The sequence below is a fragment of the Lutra lutra genome, chromosome 17 (assembly GCF_902655055.1).
Source record: "Lutra lutra chromosome 17, mLutLut1.2, whole genome shotgun sequence".
In the NCBI taxonomy this organism is placed as follows: domain Eukaryota; kingdom Metazoa; phylum Chordata; class Mammalia; order Carnivora; family Mustelidae; genus Lutra; species Lutra lutra.
Genome location: NC_062294.1, coordinates 17,101,669 through 17,118,421, shown reverse-complemented (window position 1 = coordinate 17,118,421; position 16,753 = coordinate 17,101,669). Strand labels below are relative to the sequence as shown.

The 16,753-nt window shown below is 45.1% G+C and overlaps 1 protein-coding gene across 1 annotated transcript in view; it reads left to right on the top strand.

Moving 5' to 3' along the window:
• Window positions 1-16,753, top strand: part of LOC125089388 (cadherin-1) — an 85,705-nt gene that overhangs the window by 48,428 nt on the left and 20,524 nt on the right. The window contains exons 3-9 of the mRNA XM_047711568.1: window positions 2,649-2,878; window positions 9,870-10,013; window positions 10,140-10,295; window positions 11,058-11,202; window positions 12,934-13,109; window positions 13,366-13,494; window positions 15,888-16,070. Coding sequence (XP_047567524.1) covers window positions 2,649-2,878; window positions 9,870-10,013; window positions 10,140-10,295; window positions 11,058-11,202; window positions 12,934-13,109; window positions 13,366-13,494; window positions 15,888-16,070 — 1,163 coding nt within the window. The remainder of the gene's footprint in view (window positions 1-2,648; window positions 2,879-9,869; window positions 10,014-10,139; window positions 10,296-11,057; window positions 11,203-12,933; window positions 13,110-13,365; window positions 13,495-15,887; window positions 16,071-16,753) is intronic.

The window sequence follows — 16,753 nt, the reverse complement described above, 5'->3', positions numbered from 1 at the left end:
CTTAAAAAAATAAATAAATAAAAATAAAACCAGAATTAGGAGTGAGGGTAGGGGTGAAGGCATGGTTTTGATTTTTGTTTTTGCAAACAGCGGGGAGAGAGGGTTGGGTGGGTGATTGTTTGAAGGACCCAGCTCCCTTCCTGTGAACTCTCTCTTTGTTTGGCCAGGTAGCGACTCCAGCACAAGGTGGCCCCAGATTTCCCTGGATTCTAGCTAGGAGGCCAAACCATTCTTCCAAATAACCAAGGCCTAACAGGGTCTCTTCAGGGCAGCGGACTGTAATCATGACACTGAGTAACTCAGGTTGAGGGCCAGTCCCCGCTCTGCCCCTCACCTGGTTACCGGATGTCAGGCAAATTTCTTAACCTCTCCTCGCCTTAGTCTTCAAAAGGGGATGATGATGGTGGTGCTCACCTTGTTAACGCAGTCACTGGCTTCTCCGGCAAGGGTGGGGCTGTTGACTTCAGAAACATTTGCAAGGGTGGCCCCTGGTGGAAAAAATGGAAAATTGCAACCCAGGTATGGAGGATGGTTGTAGGACTTTGTGGCAGAGACCTGATACTCATGAATGGAGAAGTGTCTGGCTGTGTTAAAATAGATTGAAGAGGAGGAATTTTTATAAAAGATCACTTGGACAGAATAGAAATTCCGCTGGAGAAATGAAGGGCAAGTATTCGAAAAGGATGAGAACAGGCCACTTTGAGAGTTTTGCGGAGCGAACTGTTTTAATTGGCTGTTCTCTCTGCCTCTTGGGCCCCTGAGACAGGTTTCTGCAAGACTTGCCCCTTCAGATCTCAGCTCTGCCACCTCCACCAAGGGAGGCCTGTGCTCACCATCCAGTATGAGTCACACCTTTCTGAATCCCCTTGTCCCATCATTTCTTCATCATCATCTTCTAATTTTAATTTTTAAAAAATACGTGCCATGCTCAGCGTGGAGCCCAACATGGGGTGAGAGATGGGGCTTGAACTCACGACCTTGAGATTAAGACTTGAGCTGAGGGGTGCCTGGGTGGCTTATTTGGTTAAGCATGCAACTCTTGATTTTGTCTCAGGTCATGATCTCAGGGTCCTGGGATCGAGCCCCACGTCAGGCTCCATGCTCATCGCGGAGCCTGCTTGTCCCTCTCCCTCTGCTCCCCCCCCCCCTCTCTCTCTCTCTGTCTGTCTCAGATAAATAAATAAATGAATGAATGAATCTTAAAAACAAACAAATAAACAAATAGGACCTGAGCTGAGATCAAGAGCCAGATGCTTAACCTACTGAACCACCCAGGTGGCCCCCACCTCCCCATCATTCTTGTATCACTGTCTTTAATTTCTTTATATCTGTCACTCATCACTACCTGAAGTTACTGATTTCTGTATTTGTTCATATCTTCCACGACAGTGTAAGCTCAGTGAGAGCAGGTGCATTGTCGGTCTTGTTGATAAGCTTGTCTCTAGAGTTCAGCACAGTTTCTGGCATTTGGCTTGGTGAACCCTGTACAATGAGTTCTTGGGGATTCTGCTGTTTAATGTAAACATTTTTCACCACAACATCTCCAGCTTTGGGTATTGATTGGTAGTTCTTACATTTCAATACATCGATAGCTATAAAGTTTGAAGTAGAGTTTTGAAATCATTGGTCATAACATTGCCCCACCCAAGTAGTCCTTCTCTCTCTCTCTTTCTTTTAATCCTTCTCTGTCTTCTGCATTTATTTGCTGCCCTGTGTGATCAGGTTGAAGATAACTCATTATCTCCCCTACCCAGATGATCAGTTTCGCTTCCCCCAGCAGATTGCAAGCAGGCATTACCTCCGGATGCTTCAGGTAATAAGCACATAGTCAGCACTCCCTGCATATTTGGGGTGATCAGTGTCTTTTGTGGAATACTCATGAGGGTTGAATAAATGATTAAGCAAAGCCACATTTGTTTTTAAAGGTTTTTTTTCTTTTTTTTAAGATTTTATTTATCTAGAGAGTATACATACGTGCACGCTAGTAGCGGGGAGGGGTAGAGGGAGAGAGAATCTCGGTCTCAGGGGAGTCGCTCTTGTTGCCTTCGTTCTGTAGTTGGGTAGTCTGAGGCACAGGGAGGTTAAGTACTTTTTCTAAGGTCACAGAGTTAATAATAAGCAGAGCTGGGACTTGAATGCAGGTACTCTCTTCCTCTCTTAAGCATCCTGCCATGTGCCTCTCTTTTATTATCTGCCACTGTTTATTGAAATGTAAACTCTTACTTGAATGTAGACCCTCCACAACGTCTCACTGTACCTTAGTCTCTAACCTTTGAACTTGGTAAGTATTCTGTCTCTTTGATTCCTCGGTCTGTTTTCATGTTGTCAGGAGCCAGCTGAAGGAGAGGTCCCTTTTTGGCTTTTGAAAAAAAGTTACTTTCTAAACAGGTTACTGTTTGCATTTTACAAGCAGCTAAGAAAGAAATGAGACCATGTTTAACAGTCCCCCTGGGATGCTGAGCAACATCATAACGATATTGGTGACTTTGCCATCTTTCTGTTCTGTCCCCACACTGGGGTTGTTTTGCTTGTGTTTGTTTTGTGTGTGTCAGGCTTTTGGTGGGTAAACCAAGATCACTTTGGAGAGAAGGGATGCTCTTGTCTTGACGCTGCCCCATTTCCTAATCCCTGTGATTGATGCCCCACAGTGAGTTTTGAAGGATGCACTGGCCGGCCAGGGACAGCCTACAATGCTGATGACACGCGATTCAAAGTGAACGCAGATGGTGTGGTGACTGTCAAGCGACCTCTACAACTTCATAAACCGGAGCTGAGTTTTCTGGTCCACGCCTGGGACTCCAGCCGCAGGAAGCTGTCTGCCAGAGTCACGCTGAAGGCAGCCGAGCACCGTGACCACCATCACCGCCACCACCATCATGTATGTTGGTTTCTTAGAAGTTCACTCTTGTTTTAAGTCTGTTGCCCAATCTGACTTCTCTGCCATTTGCACCTTTCACATTTGGGGCTGGATAGTTTTTCTTGTGACATTCAGCAGCCTCCCTGCCTTTAGCCCACTGGACAGATACCAGTAGCACTCTCCTCGTCATCACAACCAGAAATGTCTCCAGGCATGGCCAGTGCCGGTGGGGGGTGTTGTGGAATCCCCCTAGTTGAGACTGTTGGTTTCACTGAACTAATTCTATTTTTTGTCTTTTTTTTTAAGATTTTATTTATTTATTTGATAGAGACCACAAGTAGGCAGAGAGAGACGCAGGCAAAATGAGAGGGGGAAGCAGGCTCCCCAGTGAGCAGAGAGCCCGACTCGGGGCCCGATCCCAGAATGCTGAGATCACAACCCGAGCCGAAGGCAGAGGCCCAACCCACTGAGCCACCCAGGCGCCCCTGAACTAATTCTTGCTGGGAATTTTTTTGTGTTTGGGTGGGGAGGAATCAGGTGGAATGACAGCAAGGTGTTAATCATCTTTCTGTCAGTAATAGAAAATAGTGGGTAAGAATGTGGACACTGTCTGGGATTGAATCATAATCCTGCCACTCACTACCTGAGTAGCTGGAGGAGAGTTCACTTAAGGAATTTCAGTCACAAAGAGGTTACCTGTAACGTGAAGAGTGACTGCAGGAATTAATACATGTGAAATGCTGTAATATGTTAGGCATACAGTAAGTACTCAGTAATTGCTCATTTTCTTTTTCTTAGAGGAAGAATGAATAAGAGATCTATTCTCTGATCATTCTATTATTTTTATTGCTTTAATACTTAGATAACATTTTTTTTCTATCTTTTTTTTTTTTCCATTTCATTTTACTCTTTGTGTTTCTACTGGGGAGGGTCTTGGGATGGGATGAGAAGAATCAGCGGGAAGCTTTTGTTCCATTGGACTGTAATCTGCAGGAGATCCTTCCCTGTTGTATTTGTAGTGCCTGTCCTACAGCCGGGCATGCACTAGGAACCCTGTAAATACTGAATGGACAGATGGGTGAATAGGCCATGAATGAAAGGATATATATCTGCCCAGTTCTCGGCGACAGTGTTTCTGGGTATTGTTACCCAAGCAGACACCTTTGCTAGTTTCTAAATTGTTCCCATCGTGCTTCCTACCAGAATGTCTTTCTGGAGGTCGTTCTAGTTGTATTCTGGTACTGCCTTAAAAATACAATACATGTTGGAAGTACCAAGGTCTTTAAGGCTGGCTTCTGTTTTTCTCCCCAAAGGTAGTTGAGATTGTAGGAGTTTAATAGTCTTGATAGATACATTCTTTTCTCCCAGATCTACCTCTTTTCTGGTAGACCAGAAAAATGAAGAACTTAGTAGCAGTTTATTAACATAACTCCTTGACTCAAGTCTCCAGTTGATTCCATCATTTATGTAAGTTCAGCATGGTGAGTTATTGCTGGACCACTGTGTGTGGAAGGCTCCTATGACCAAAAGATAAGTTTTGAGCTTGGTTTTTTCAAACTTTTCCTCCCTATTTCTGCCAGTTTTGCCTCTGCCTCTCTTTTTGTTTTTTCATGATGAGGTTCAAATGCATATTATAGAAAATGATGAATGACAGTGCCTTATTCAAAATGGAGTATTTCTTTGTTAAGTTGAAGAAATTCAAGGGTAAGTTGTGGCAGTATGGAGACCCTACAGTCATTAGGAGCCTAGATTACTCTTTTCCTTTCTATTCTGCCATCCTTAACATATGGCTTCCATCCTCAATGGGACCGCGTGATCCAAAACGGCTGCTGGTGCTCTAGTCATCAAATCTTCATTCTAGATGGTAAGGAGAAAGGAAGAAAGCGAACAAAAGCATCACTCAGTTGTCTGCCTGCCTTTTTAAAGAAGTCTTTATGGAATCCATTTTTAAAAGATTAAAAAAAAATGAATCTCTACATCCAACATGTGGCTTGAACTTAGAACTCTGATATCTAGCGTTGCTTGGCCTTGTAACTGAGGTAGCCAGGCACTCATTTTGCGGATTTTTTTTTTTTAAGTCATTTGTTTGACAGAGATATAGCAAGAGAGCACAAGCAGGGGGAGCAGCAGGCAGAGGGAGAGGGAGAAGCAGGCTCCCCATGGAGCAGGGAGCCTGATACAGGGGCTTCCCAGGACCCTGATATCATGACCTGAGCTGAAGGCAGACGCTTAACCGGCTGAGCCACCAAGGCATCCTGTCCCAGTTCCCCTCACCCCCACCACCTTTGTGGAATTCTTAAGCAAATAAGGCTTATATCTCACTGGTTGGAACTTGACCTCATGGCCATACCTAGCTGTAAACGCAGTAAAGAAAATGTACTCTCTTACTTGAACACAGTGCTGAATACAAAACTATCTATATAGAGAGATCTATATGGAGAGGGACAGGTATAGATACTTTGGGGTTTGTTCACTTTTAAATAAGAAAGGGAGAATGGATATTGAGTGGTACGTGGCAACATAGCTGCTGAGGTTCACTTTGGTTCGTTTCTAGTTCAAGAGACCCTGTGGGTCCTGCATTAGGAGAAGGGGTAGTGGGAGGCCCTGGACTGGCTCAGTTGGTAGAGCATGCAACTCTTGATCTTGGGGCTGTAAGTTCGAGTGCCATGTTGGGTGTAGAAATTACTTTAGGGTGCCTGGGTGGCTCAGTGGGTTAAACCCTCTGCCTTCGGCTTGGGTCGTGATCCCAGAGTCCTGGGATCTAGCCCCATGTTGGGCTCTCTGCACAGCGGGGAGCCTGCTTCCCTTCCTCTCTATCTGCCTGCCTCTCTGCCTACTTGTAATCTCTGTCAAATAAATAAATAAAATTTAAAAAGAAAGAAAAAGAAATTACGTTAAAATCTTTAAAAAAATAAAAGGAAGGATGACACTCCCACTTCTTTAATTCATATGAAATACATAGATCTTAAATATATCGAAATATGCTATGTACTATGTATATAAATATCTACACACACAGTTTTTGTCAGTTACGTTTTTTAACTTTCTGGTTTTTTAATCTTTGGGTAGATTTTCTCAGTCTGGTATGATTTTTTTCTGAGGGACGAATTCCATGCTCAGTATGTTTAGGCATGGTTCTCTTTAACATCACATGAAGATATTAATATTCTCTTGCCAGTGTTCATCATTTCTTTATTCTTTTTCTCTGAAAATACTCCGCAGTTCTGATCTCAGCAACACGTGCCCTTTGTCTTCCTCTTCAGCATGGCAGATGATCCTGGGTTCATGCACTGATGCTGTACACTTAGTGGCTGTGCGAGATGGCCCTGTTTAGGCTTAGGATACATTTGCAGACAGTCCTTGGAAGACTGTTCCTGGGCTGTATCTAATCCCAAACTCACATCCATTAAAACCACAGCTCAGTGTTTGCCAACCTGTCATTATGACCATTTGTTGAGTATTTATATGTTTCAGGAGCTATTCTTTTTTTTTTTTTTTAATATTTTATTTATTTGACAGGCAGAGCAGCAGGCAGAGAGAGAGGAAGAAGCAGGCTTCCCGCAGAGCAGAGAGCCCGATGTGGGGCTCGATCCCAGGACTCTGGGATCATGACCTGAGCCGAAGGCAGCGGCTTAACCCACTGAGCCACCCAGGCTCCCCTCAGGAGCTATTCTAAGTGCTTTATTTGCAATACTAGTAGCTCATTTAATCCTTCCAATGATACCCCATATTAGGGAACTGTGGAACAGAGTAAAACAGTGTCCCCCGGAGTTGTAAATGCCATAGTGAGGATTCACAGATAGGCAGCCTAGTTCTGCGGCTTGCCATTGACTCAGGAGGGACTACTTCTCTGGAATATCAATAATCCAAGGACGCAGAGAGAGAGAGAGAGAGAGAGAGAGAGTGAGTGTGTGTATGTGTGTATAAAACCAGTACGTTGGAATGCAGTACTGGGAGGGATCTGAGATGATATCTCATCTTAACTCATGTCTGTCTTGTGCATTTTTAAAAATTTGTATTAGCAGAGCTATATAGAAAAATTTCTATATAGCAGAACTATATAGAAAAAAAATTGTTCTGCTTAAGGCATACTTGGGAATAAACCACTGTACAAATTATTGCACATCTGAAACCACAGTGCATAAAAGACTGCATAAAAATACTTGTTTTGTTTTCTTTAAAGATTTTATTTATTTATTTGACCAGGGGGGAGACAAAGGGCACACAAGCAGGGGGAGTGGGAAAGGGAGAAGCAGGCTTCCCACCAAGCAGGGAGCCCGATGTGGGGCTTGATCCCAGTCATGACCTGAGCCAAAGGCAGATGCTTAAGGACTAAGCCACCCAGGCGCCCCTGTGCATAAAACTGTTAAAGAAGTAAACCGGGTGTATTTACCTGACTTAGGTCATAAATGTAGGTTGAAAGACAAAACAAGATTTTGCTTGTCGAAGTATGCAGCAGTTTGAGAACTTGGGCTTCCCTCATTTGATGCCTTTAGAACCAAGACTCACCAGGCACCATCATTTATGTTATTAAAAACCCATTTTCTGTACATGAATTCCTTCCTCTTCTTCTAATATCATCATAATGGCTTTTAGAAGGCAAGGAGAGTACAAGGTGATCTTTGAACTTACATTGCATCGAAACACAATTCAAAGGAATTCTGGTCTTCCCTCCTCCCCCCCAACTCATGGCCCTAATTTAAACCCTGATAGCCACACCTTCAGTCACAAACTTGGTGTTTTGTTTTGTTTTTTTAAGATTTTATTTATTTGCCAGAGAGAGAGCAAGCGCGTACACACAAGCAGGCAGAGAGGCAGGCAGAAGCAGCTAGAGAAGCAGGTTCCCTGCCGAGCAAGGACCCCGATGTGGGACTCGATCCCCGGACTCTGGGATCATGACCTGAGCCGAAGGCAGCGGCTTAACCCACTGAGCCACCCAGGCATCCCAACTTGGTGTTTTTTAAGTCCAGGAATATTCAAGTTGGATTTAGCATTGCAATGATAGAAGACCCAGTCACAGACCTCATCGGTTCTTTGATTTGTCTTCTGGTGTCCTTGTGTCTCCCGATTATCTATTCACAGGTTGGCTTGTTGGGAACTTGTCCGTGGTTATAGTGCTTTCCAACTGGGTTCCTCCCTTCCCCTGGGGAAGAAGGGGGTACAGTTTAAAAGGTTAAAAAATACATATATATACTGAATTCTCTACTGGTAGGGTGGGGCATATCCACCCTTCTGGGCTTTAAAAGTGCCTCTTCATGTGTAAGGTGAGGTGGTCCCACTTGGAGAAGGTCCAGTTGCACTTTGGCCCTGGGAGGGTCGGTGCCCGAAGTGTTTACCATGATGCCTGGTCAGTTTGTCCTAGCGGACACATTTCCATCCGCAGCTGTCAGTCAGGTGGTAGGGCTTCTCAGCTGTGTGGGTTTGCAGGTGTGCCTTGAGGTGAGGACTCTTCATGTAGGTTTTGCCGCAGCCTACATAATCACAAATGTGAGTGGCTGTCCTTTTCCAGGGCCACAACCTTCTTCCCCTCTTTGGTATCAGCTCCTGTGGCTTGCAGGAACCAGGGGGCATGAGATCTTGGTAATGGAGCCGTGGGACCTATGGCTGCATCTGGTCTGGCCAGAAGGGTGGATAGTTGGGCCCTGGATGGGGATGAAAGCCCAGGGGGAGCTGTAGGACGGTATGATAGTACCTGCTGCTCGGCAGTTCTGGGCACCCAGGGTCGGGGTAGTCCAGCAGGGGATTTGCACTCCAGGAAGAAGTCTTGCACTGGCAGCTGTATCTTGTACATTTTGAATCAAATGTGAAAAGCCAGGAAATAGCACTTGAATCACCTTTGGCAAACAGTGATCAGTGATTATGTGGGGAGTAGGGGATGGAATTGTACTCTAGAACCTTTATGTATTACCACTAATCACCTTAAAGCACTTAAACAATTTGGAGGATATTTTTCTTCCATCTTCCACTATCTTATTTCCCTGTGTGTGCATAAAGTTTTCTTTATCACACGTGAAAACTGTTCAATACAAGTCTCAAAGGGTGTTCTTGGTTCTCATCCCAACAGCTTCTATTAAAACAAATGGAAACCAAACAGATAAAATGATACAATGAGAATATAGGATTGGTATCGATCACAAAGTAGTTCTTAGTAGAAATTCCTAAACCTTAACTCATCCAGGCTGAGAACTCCACTTTGGGGACCTAAGCCCCTAGGAAAAACAGAAAAGAAAATTGAAATGCTTGCATATTCAGTTGTTGAATAAACTCTGACATTCAATCATCAGAGTGTAATGTTCTTTTTTTTTTTTTTTTAAGATTTTATTTATTATTTATTTGACAGAGATCACAAGTAGGCAGAGAGTTAGGCGGGGTGGGGGGAGCATGCTCCCCGCTGAGCAGAGAGCCCAATGTGGGACTCCATCCCAGGATCCTGGGATCATGACCTGAGCTGAAGGCAGAGGCTTTAACCCACTGAGCCACATAGGCGCCCCACAGAGTATTATGTTCTATTAAAAATGACAGATATATTTAGGCTTGAAATAATTTGCAAAATAATAAACTCTCAAAAGTATAATTGTGTGTACATAATGATTACTTGAACTCTGGACATTAGAAGGATCAAAAGGGAACACCATTTTTATTATATGTCAGAGAAGTTCATTGTGTTGTGTTTTGTTATTAAGTTAAAACCGTTGCCTGCCCCCGAGAAGGCTGCAGATGCTGGCTGGTTAGGTGGGACTGTTTTTGGCCTGTATTACCTCCCCTGAATTTTTTTTTTTTTTTAAAGATTTTATTTATTTATATGACAGAGAGAGATCACAAGCAGGCAGAGAGGCAGGCAGAGAGAGAGGAGGAAGCAGGCTCCCCGCTGAGCAGAGAGCCTGATGCGGGGCTCGATCCCAGGACCCTGAGATCATGACCTGAGCCGAAGGCAGCGGCTTAACCCACTGAGCCACCCAGGCGCCCCTCCCCTGAATTTTCTAATTTTGTTCTTCATCCCCTTTCTTTTTAGGATGCTATCTCTGAAACCCAGACAGAAGTGCTCACATTTCCGAACTCCCAGCGTGGTCTCAGAAGACAGAAGAGAGACTGGGTTATCCCTCCTATCAGCTGCCCAGAAAATGAGAAAGGCCCATTTCCTAAAAATCTGGTTCAGGTAGAGAAGGAAGTTCTCTATTTCTTTGGGAGCAGTTTGGCAGAACAGGACCTAGAAGAAAACGGGGGAAAACCCCAATGTCAGGATTCTTCCTTGATAATTCTGTTTGTTCTGTTTGGTCTTCAGATCAAATCTAACAGGGACAAAGAAATCAAGGTTTTCTACAGCATCACTGGTCAAGGAGCTGACACACCTCCGGTTGGTGTATTTGTTATTGAAAGAGAAACGGGATGGCTGAAGGTGACAGAGCCTCTGGATAGAGAACAAATCGCCAAGTACATCGTGAGTACCTCTCAGAAGCATGCAAATAATGGGATCATATCCTTCCAAATTTTTTTGGTCGACCCATGTTGGATCCCTAGAACAGATGCTCTGGATGTATGAGTCTTATTAATTGGATATCTCTATGCCCATTGACAAGGGGAGATGACAGGAGAATCTGGAAAAAGGGAGGGAGGGGTGTTGAATTTTTTCCTGTTAGGATTAAAGAGAGGGGGAGTCTTAGGACCATACATGAGTTTAGACAGAAAGATATCAACTTACTCTTGGGGCTTAAAGTTCCTGACCCAAATGAAGAGACCAGTTACAATGTTGGGGAGCAAAAGCCATTCCTGGCCCTTGGTAGCTGTGTGAGCTTGGGGAGCTGGTAGGTAATACATGGGGCCAAACGCAGAAAAATCTGGGAGAGACACTAGACTGGAGAAGCCAGAGCAAATTTTACCCTGCTGGGAATAAGAGTGTTTTAGGTCTCCGGTCTTGTCTTAGGTCTGGCTCCCCAACCTTCCTGTGGGAAAGGGGAGCTCTGACCTGGTGGTTGTGTTCTGCAGCCCATGAATCTTTACATAATATGACTTCAACCAGTGTCATGACATCACTGAAGCAGCAGCACATGTATGAGAAAAGTTCTCTGCGGGGCCGGGGGGTGTCCATCTTGGGTCTTGGAGAGTGGGAGGGAGTGGAGGCCAGCTGGAGTTCTCCTCACATGACTTCTCCCATTTCTTCCTCCTTGTTGGAGTCCAAATAACCCTCACTTGGTTGTTACAGCTCTATTCTCACGCCGTGTCTTCTAATGGGAATGCAGTCGAAGACCCAATGGAGATCGTGATCACTGTGACTGATCAGAATGACAACAAGCCTGAGTTCACCCAGGAGGTCTTTGAAGGATCTGTCATGGAAGGTGCTCTGCCAGGTATGGCCAATGTCAAGATGCTGAATACCCAGAAAGACACTCAGATTCTTCAGACCTCAAAGTGTTAGGGCTTGTGTTTGGGATCAGGTCCTTCATAGGAACAGAACTTTTTTGGAAGCCTGTGTGTATGTGTGTGTGCGGCGCACGCACACAAAACATCATTCTGCAGAAATGTGTATGACAAAATAGGAGTCCTAGGATCCAGCCCCACATTGGGCTTCCGGCTCAGCAGGGAGCCTGCTTCTCCTCCTCCCGTTGCTGCTGCTCCTGCTGTGCTCTCTTCTTGCTCTCTGTCAAATAAATACATAATAAAGTAAATAAATAAAGTAAATCAATAAATAATCTGTTAAAAAAAAATAGGAGCAGTTTAAGAGGGGTGCCTGGCTGGCTCAGTTGGTAGAGCATGTGACTCTTGATCTTGGGGCTGTGGATTCTAGCCCCACATGGGCATAGAGCTCACCCCTCGCCTCCAAAAAAAGATCAGTTTAAGAACCTTCTCTAATGAAGAAACAAATTTTTGCCATTCCTGAATGCATTCTTTTCTCTCCGTGGTAAAGGTAGCCACTGCCCTGACTTTGGTGGTAGTCATTCCTTTGCTTCCCCTTATCTTGTGCATCATGTGTATATGTACCCCCTCTATAATATCTGGGTTTTTTGGCATGTTTTCAGATTTTGTATACATGGAATCACACTCTACATGTATTTCTGTGATATGCTTTGTTCCCTCAGCTTTACGGACATAAAGTTCTTCGTGTTGGTGCCCATAGCAGTCCAAGGTCATCCATTCTCATTGCTGCATCATATTTATTTTTTTTATATTTATAGAAAGCCCTTTATTCCCCTGTTGAGGGAACTTGAGCTTGTTTCAGTTTTTCGCTGTTCGAAATAGTGTTCTCAGAACATTCTTTAATATGACTTGATGCGTACTCACGAGGCTTTGTCCAGGGTGTGTGTCCATAATGGCGGATTGCTCGGTTATATGGGGTACATGCCTGTTCAGCGTGACTAGTGGTTGAACCACTTGACATTCCTGCCAGCAGTCGATATCCTAGAATTGTTAGACTTTTTAGCTTTGTTGAGTGTGCACTTGGTATCTCTGTACAATTTTAAATGGCATGTCTCTGATTTATTAATGGGCTATTAGCATTTTCTATGTTTGCTGGCCATTCGGGTTTCTTCTTCATGACTTGTCTCTTCAAGTCTTTTGCTCCATTTTTCCCTTGGACTATTGGTCCTTTTCCTGTGGAGCTCTAAGGAATTTTGTTGATGTCATGGGCACTAGTCCTTTGGCCGTTGCATGTGCTGTAAGTATTCTCTACCACCTTGAAGGCTGTGATCTCTAGTGACCATTCTCTCTGGTGAAGCTGTGCCTCCGACACCACGTGGGGATATTGGTGGGATTTTTTCCTGTTTTTCACCTCATTCACTCAGTATGAGAGACAGGGAACAGCGTTTAGTTGGAAGGATCTTTATTCCCCATTGTCCTCACTTCCGGCCCGCATCCTAAATTGTTGGAAAAGCAGAGTCATTGGAACACTGCTCACGGGATGGAATGCTTTTTTCCTCCCCTACCACTTTGGTAAAAATTTTTGGAAGTCAGAGAATGGAGCCATAACACAGCACCATCCCTAGGGCTCCTCTTTTAACACTCTGGACAGAACCGAGCAGAGCTGTGTTGACCAGAATCAAAGTGCAGCCGAACCGACTCTTTCTATCCCTCGCCACTTCCAGGCACCTCCGTGATGCAGGTCACGGCCACAGATGCGGATGACGACGTGAACACCTACAACGCCGCCATCGCTTACCGCATCGTCACCCAAGACCCCCTCCTGCCCAGCAGCATGATGTTCACTATCAACAAGGACACAGGAGTCATCAGCGTGCTCACCACTGGGCTGGACCGGGAGGTCAGGGGTCAAGAGGTTCTGGAGGGGGTTGAGGGCAAACACATCAGCTTAAATCACATGGACAGTACAAAGCTCTGCTGAGGCCATTTGCCGCTTTATGTTTACAGTCTGAGCTTTGCATCTAAACAGCTCTCAGAGGTTTTATACCTAGAAGGCAGGCTGGCATTGAAGCAAATGATCAAATAAACGGTTTCCATGTCCTGGGCTGGGCTTGATGTGGCTATTGGTCCTGACTCACAGGTTTTGATCTCTGCAGAAAATTCCCATGTACACCCTGGTGGTCGAGGCTGCTGACCTGCAAGGTGAAGGGTTAAGTACAACCGCAACGGCTCTGATCACAATCACTGACATCAACGATATCGCCCCCGTATTCCAGCCCACCACGGTAATTCTGCAGCCCCCTGGATGGTTTCCAGAGAAAGGTCCTCCCTGGCTTTGCAGCTGCTCATGGGTGAACCCTTTGTGGATTTTCCCCAGACTAGTGAGCTTTCAGACACAAGCAGATTGGAATGGGAGTCGTGTCTGTCCTCCTCAGCGTGGACCCTGTTGACCCAGGTTTGCAGAGTTGCAGATGGTACCTGGGGGCGTCTGCCTGGGGGCATCTGCCTGGCTCCGTGGAGCACACAACTCTTGATCTTGGGGTTGTGAGTTCAAGAGAGCAGTTTAAAAAGAAAAAAAAAAGGCACCGGTTGAGCTCATGTCCTCATGTTGTGCATCCTGCTGGCAAATCTTAGCAGGTTTTGGTTATTCACTGAACAAGTATTTTCTACATTTATAACAGGTATTGTGTTACATACTGGAGATACTATCACAATAAGACAAAATCTCTGTTCTCATTGGAGCTGATAGTTTAGTTAGGGAGATGTTGGACAACCTGTACAGACTGTAGTGTGCAATTGAATGGAGATGGATAGAAGGTACTAAAAGCCACATGAAAGAATGCTAAATCTTAATATGTTAGTTAGAAATAATCTCAGTGGTTAGTAACAGAGACTTGACTCTTGTACCTTAAACAAATAAGGTAAACTTCCTCTTGTGTTACAAAGAGCCTAGAGCTAGAGTATCTATACTCTCAGTGGAAACTCCTTCATCTTGCTGTCCCACCATCGTTGGGGCATGGCTTCCATCCTCGGTGGCACCCCAGATGGCTGCTGCAGCTCCCGCTGTCTCCGTGCTTCATTCAGGGAGGAGGCAAGGGCATGGTGAGCAAAAGGCATTGCTGCTAAGTCAAGGCTTCTTAGTTCCATCCCACAAGTTTCCTTTACCTCTTTTTTTTTTTTTTTTTTAAGATTTTATTTATTTATTTGACAGAGAGAGAGATCCCAAGTAGGCAGAGAAGCAGGCAGAGAGAGGGGGGAAGCAGACTCCCCGCTGAGCAGAGAGCCCAATGCGGGGCTCGATCCCAGGACCCTGGGATCATGACCTGAGCCAAAGGCAGAGGCTCAACCCACTGAGCCACCCAGGCGCCCCTCCTTTACCTCTTACTAGCAGTTGCTGTCTTCGAGGAGGATGGGAAATAAAATATTTTGTCTGGGCACATTGCTGCCCCCAACAGTATAATTCGTGAAGAAGGGGTGAGTGGATATTTACTAGGCAATTAGCAGTAACTGCCACCCTAATCTAGGCATCGTGAGTACAAAAAGGCTTCAGAAAGCCTGTGATGTTTACAGTAAGACTTGAAAGGTCTGGTCTGAGGAAAGCATCAGCATCCTAGACACTCACTGGAAAGCCAGGGCTTGGGGTGAACGCACTACCAACCTCTGCTCTAGGTTTCTTGCAGCCTGCTCCCACCCGCGGGGCCTGGGCCTGAGCCGCACCTGCTAGGCCAGACATGCCTGCCGCAGACTGGTCACCCCCACAGCTCCTGGCCTTCCATCCTGCCCATTTCTCCTGCCTGACGGGCTTTCGTGCAGTTCTAGTTTTTCTAGAAACTGACCTTTGTATTAGTAGAGTCTTCAGGATAATTTGTTAGAAACCAATGACTCCTTTCAGCTGTGAACAGGTTTTTCCCTTGATTCCAACCCAAAGTTTTACGTACTTTTCTGGTTTACTCAGTAAATTTGTGGTTGGCTTTACCCTATTTAGTATCCTACGTTCTTAGTCCTATGTTAGGTTTGCATCTCAGGAAGTGGTGAAATGTACATCAGTCTCATTAAATATGAAATAGCCATGATAATAGGAAGGTAGGACTTGAAAGGAGGTTGTCCAGTGTGGGATGGGGGGCAGTGGAAAAGTGTTCTAGGCAGAGGGATCACCATATGCAAAATGCCCTGAATCGATAAAAAATTGTCAAGAACTGAAAAACAGGCTGGGTAGTGAACCAAATGAGGTTGGGTCCTGTAGGCCTTGTAGATGGCATAAGAATTTTAGTATTTATCCTGGTGCAAGGGGATGTCATCAAGGGTTTTAAGCAGAGGACCATACCGATCAGACTTCTGTTTTATGAAAATCGTCGGTGCTACTAGGAATGGTGGGAGAGGAGAGGAGTAGTGGATAAGCCACAGTGTCTTGAGTTTGGTTACGATCACAGTCAGCAGCTGGGCTGGAGTGTGCTGAGGGGCTCAGGTAGTCAGATCCTTGGAAAGTGGACGCAGGTAGTCTTGAAGGATGAGTCATCTTGAGCAGTATTAGCTGCTCCCCCAACAGGAAGTAGGGTCTGCTGGTGAAGTAGGCTCTTCTCCAAGACTCTGCTTGAAAGGATTCCTTTAGCTCTCATGGACCTGGCTCATCTATTAGATGTCGGGATGTCATAAGTGACTCATCTCCTTTGCTCTGTAGTACCAGGGGCGGGTGCCTGAGAACAAGGCCAACGTTGAAATCGCCGTACTCAAAGTGACTGATGACGATGTCCCCAATACCCCAGCATGGCAGGCCGTGTACACCATTTTGAACAATAACGATGAGAAGTTTGTTGTCACCACAGACCCAGTAACCAACGACGGCATTTTGAAAACAGCTAAGGTTTGTATGACATCTCAGCCAGCTGCCCGCTCCCTTGTCCCTCAGTGTCCTTTCAGAAATAGAGTAGCGTGGCGTTGGTGGGTTAGGAGTGGGCAGCTGTCCCAGGTTCTGGTGAGCCATTTGGGGTTTGCAGCAACTCTTCAGGCACATGTGAGAAGCTCCTACGCAGCCCCTTGAAATCAAGGAGAAAGAAAGTACCATCTGTTTTAAAAGGCTTTCTCCCTGAAACATTTGCCTACCCCCATATCCATTTGGCAAATGAGAAGAAATAAGGGTTTACTGGTCTCTGCTATTCTGCTGGATTATTTTAGAAATGGGACACATGACTTTTTGAAAGATGTCTTGGAAACCTGAAAACTAAGAAGTTGAGTGATTCTCTTGTCAAAGTTATTCAAAGTTAGCAGATCTCTGGTTCAGCCCCCAAATGTAGACTTCCTGTTGAATAGGCGAGCAAGACCGTTCGTTTCTGCCGCACCTTTTCTACATAACTTTATCTCCCACCGAACACTGATGTCAACATATTCTATGCTACTAACAAAAGAAACCACTAAAATGAACCCCTACCATACACGACGTCCCGCACAAAAATTTCCAGTTTATTCTTTAAAGCAACTCTACATACTGGTTCCTTTTCGTATGTATCTGGGTGTGGAAACAGACCCAGAGATGTAGTTGCCTGGACC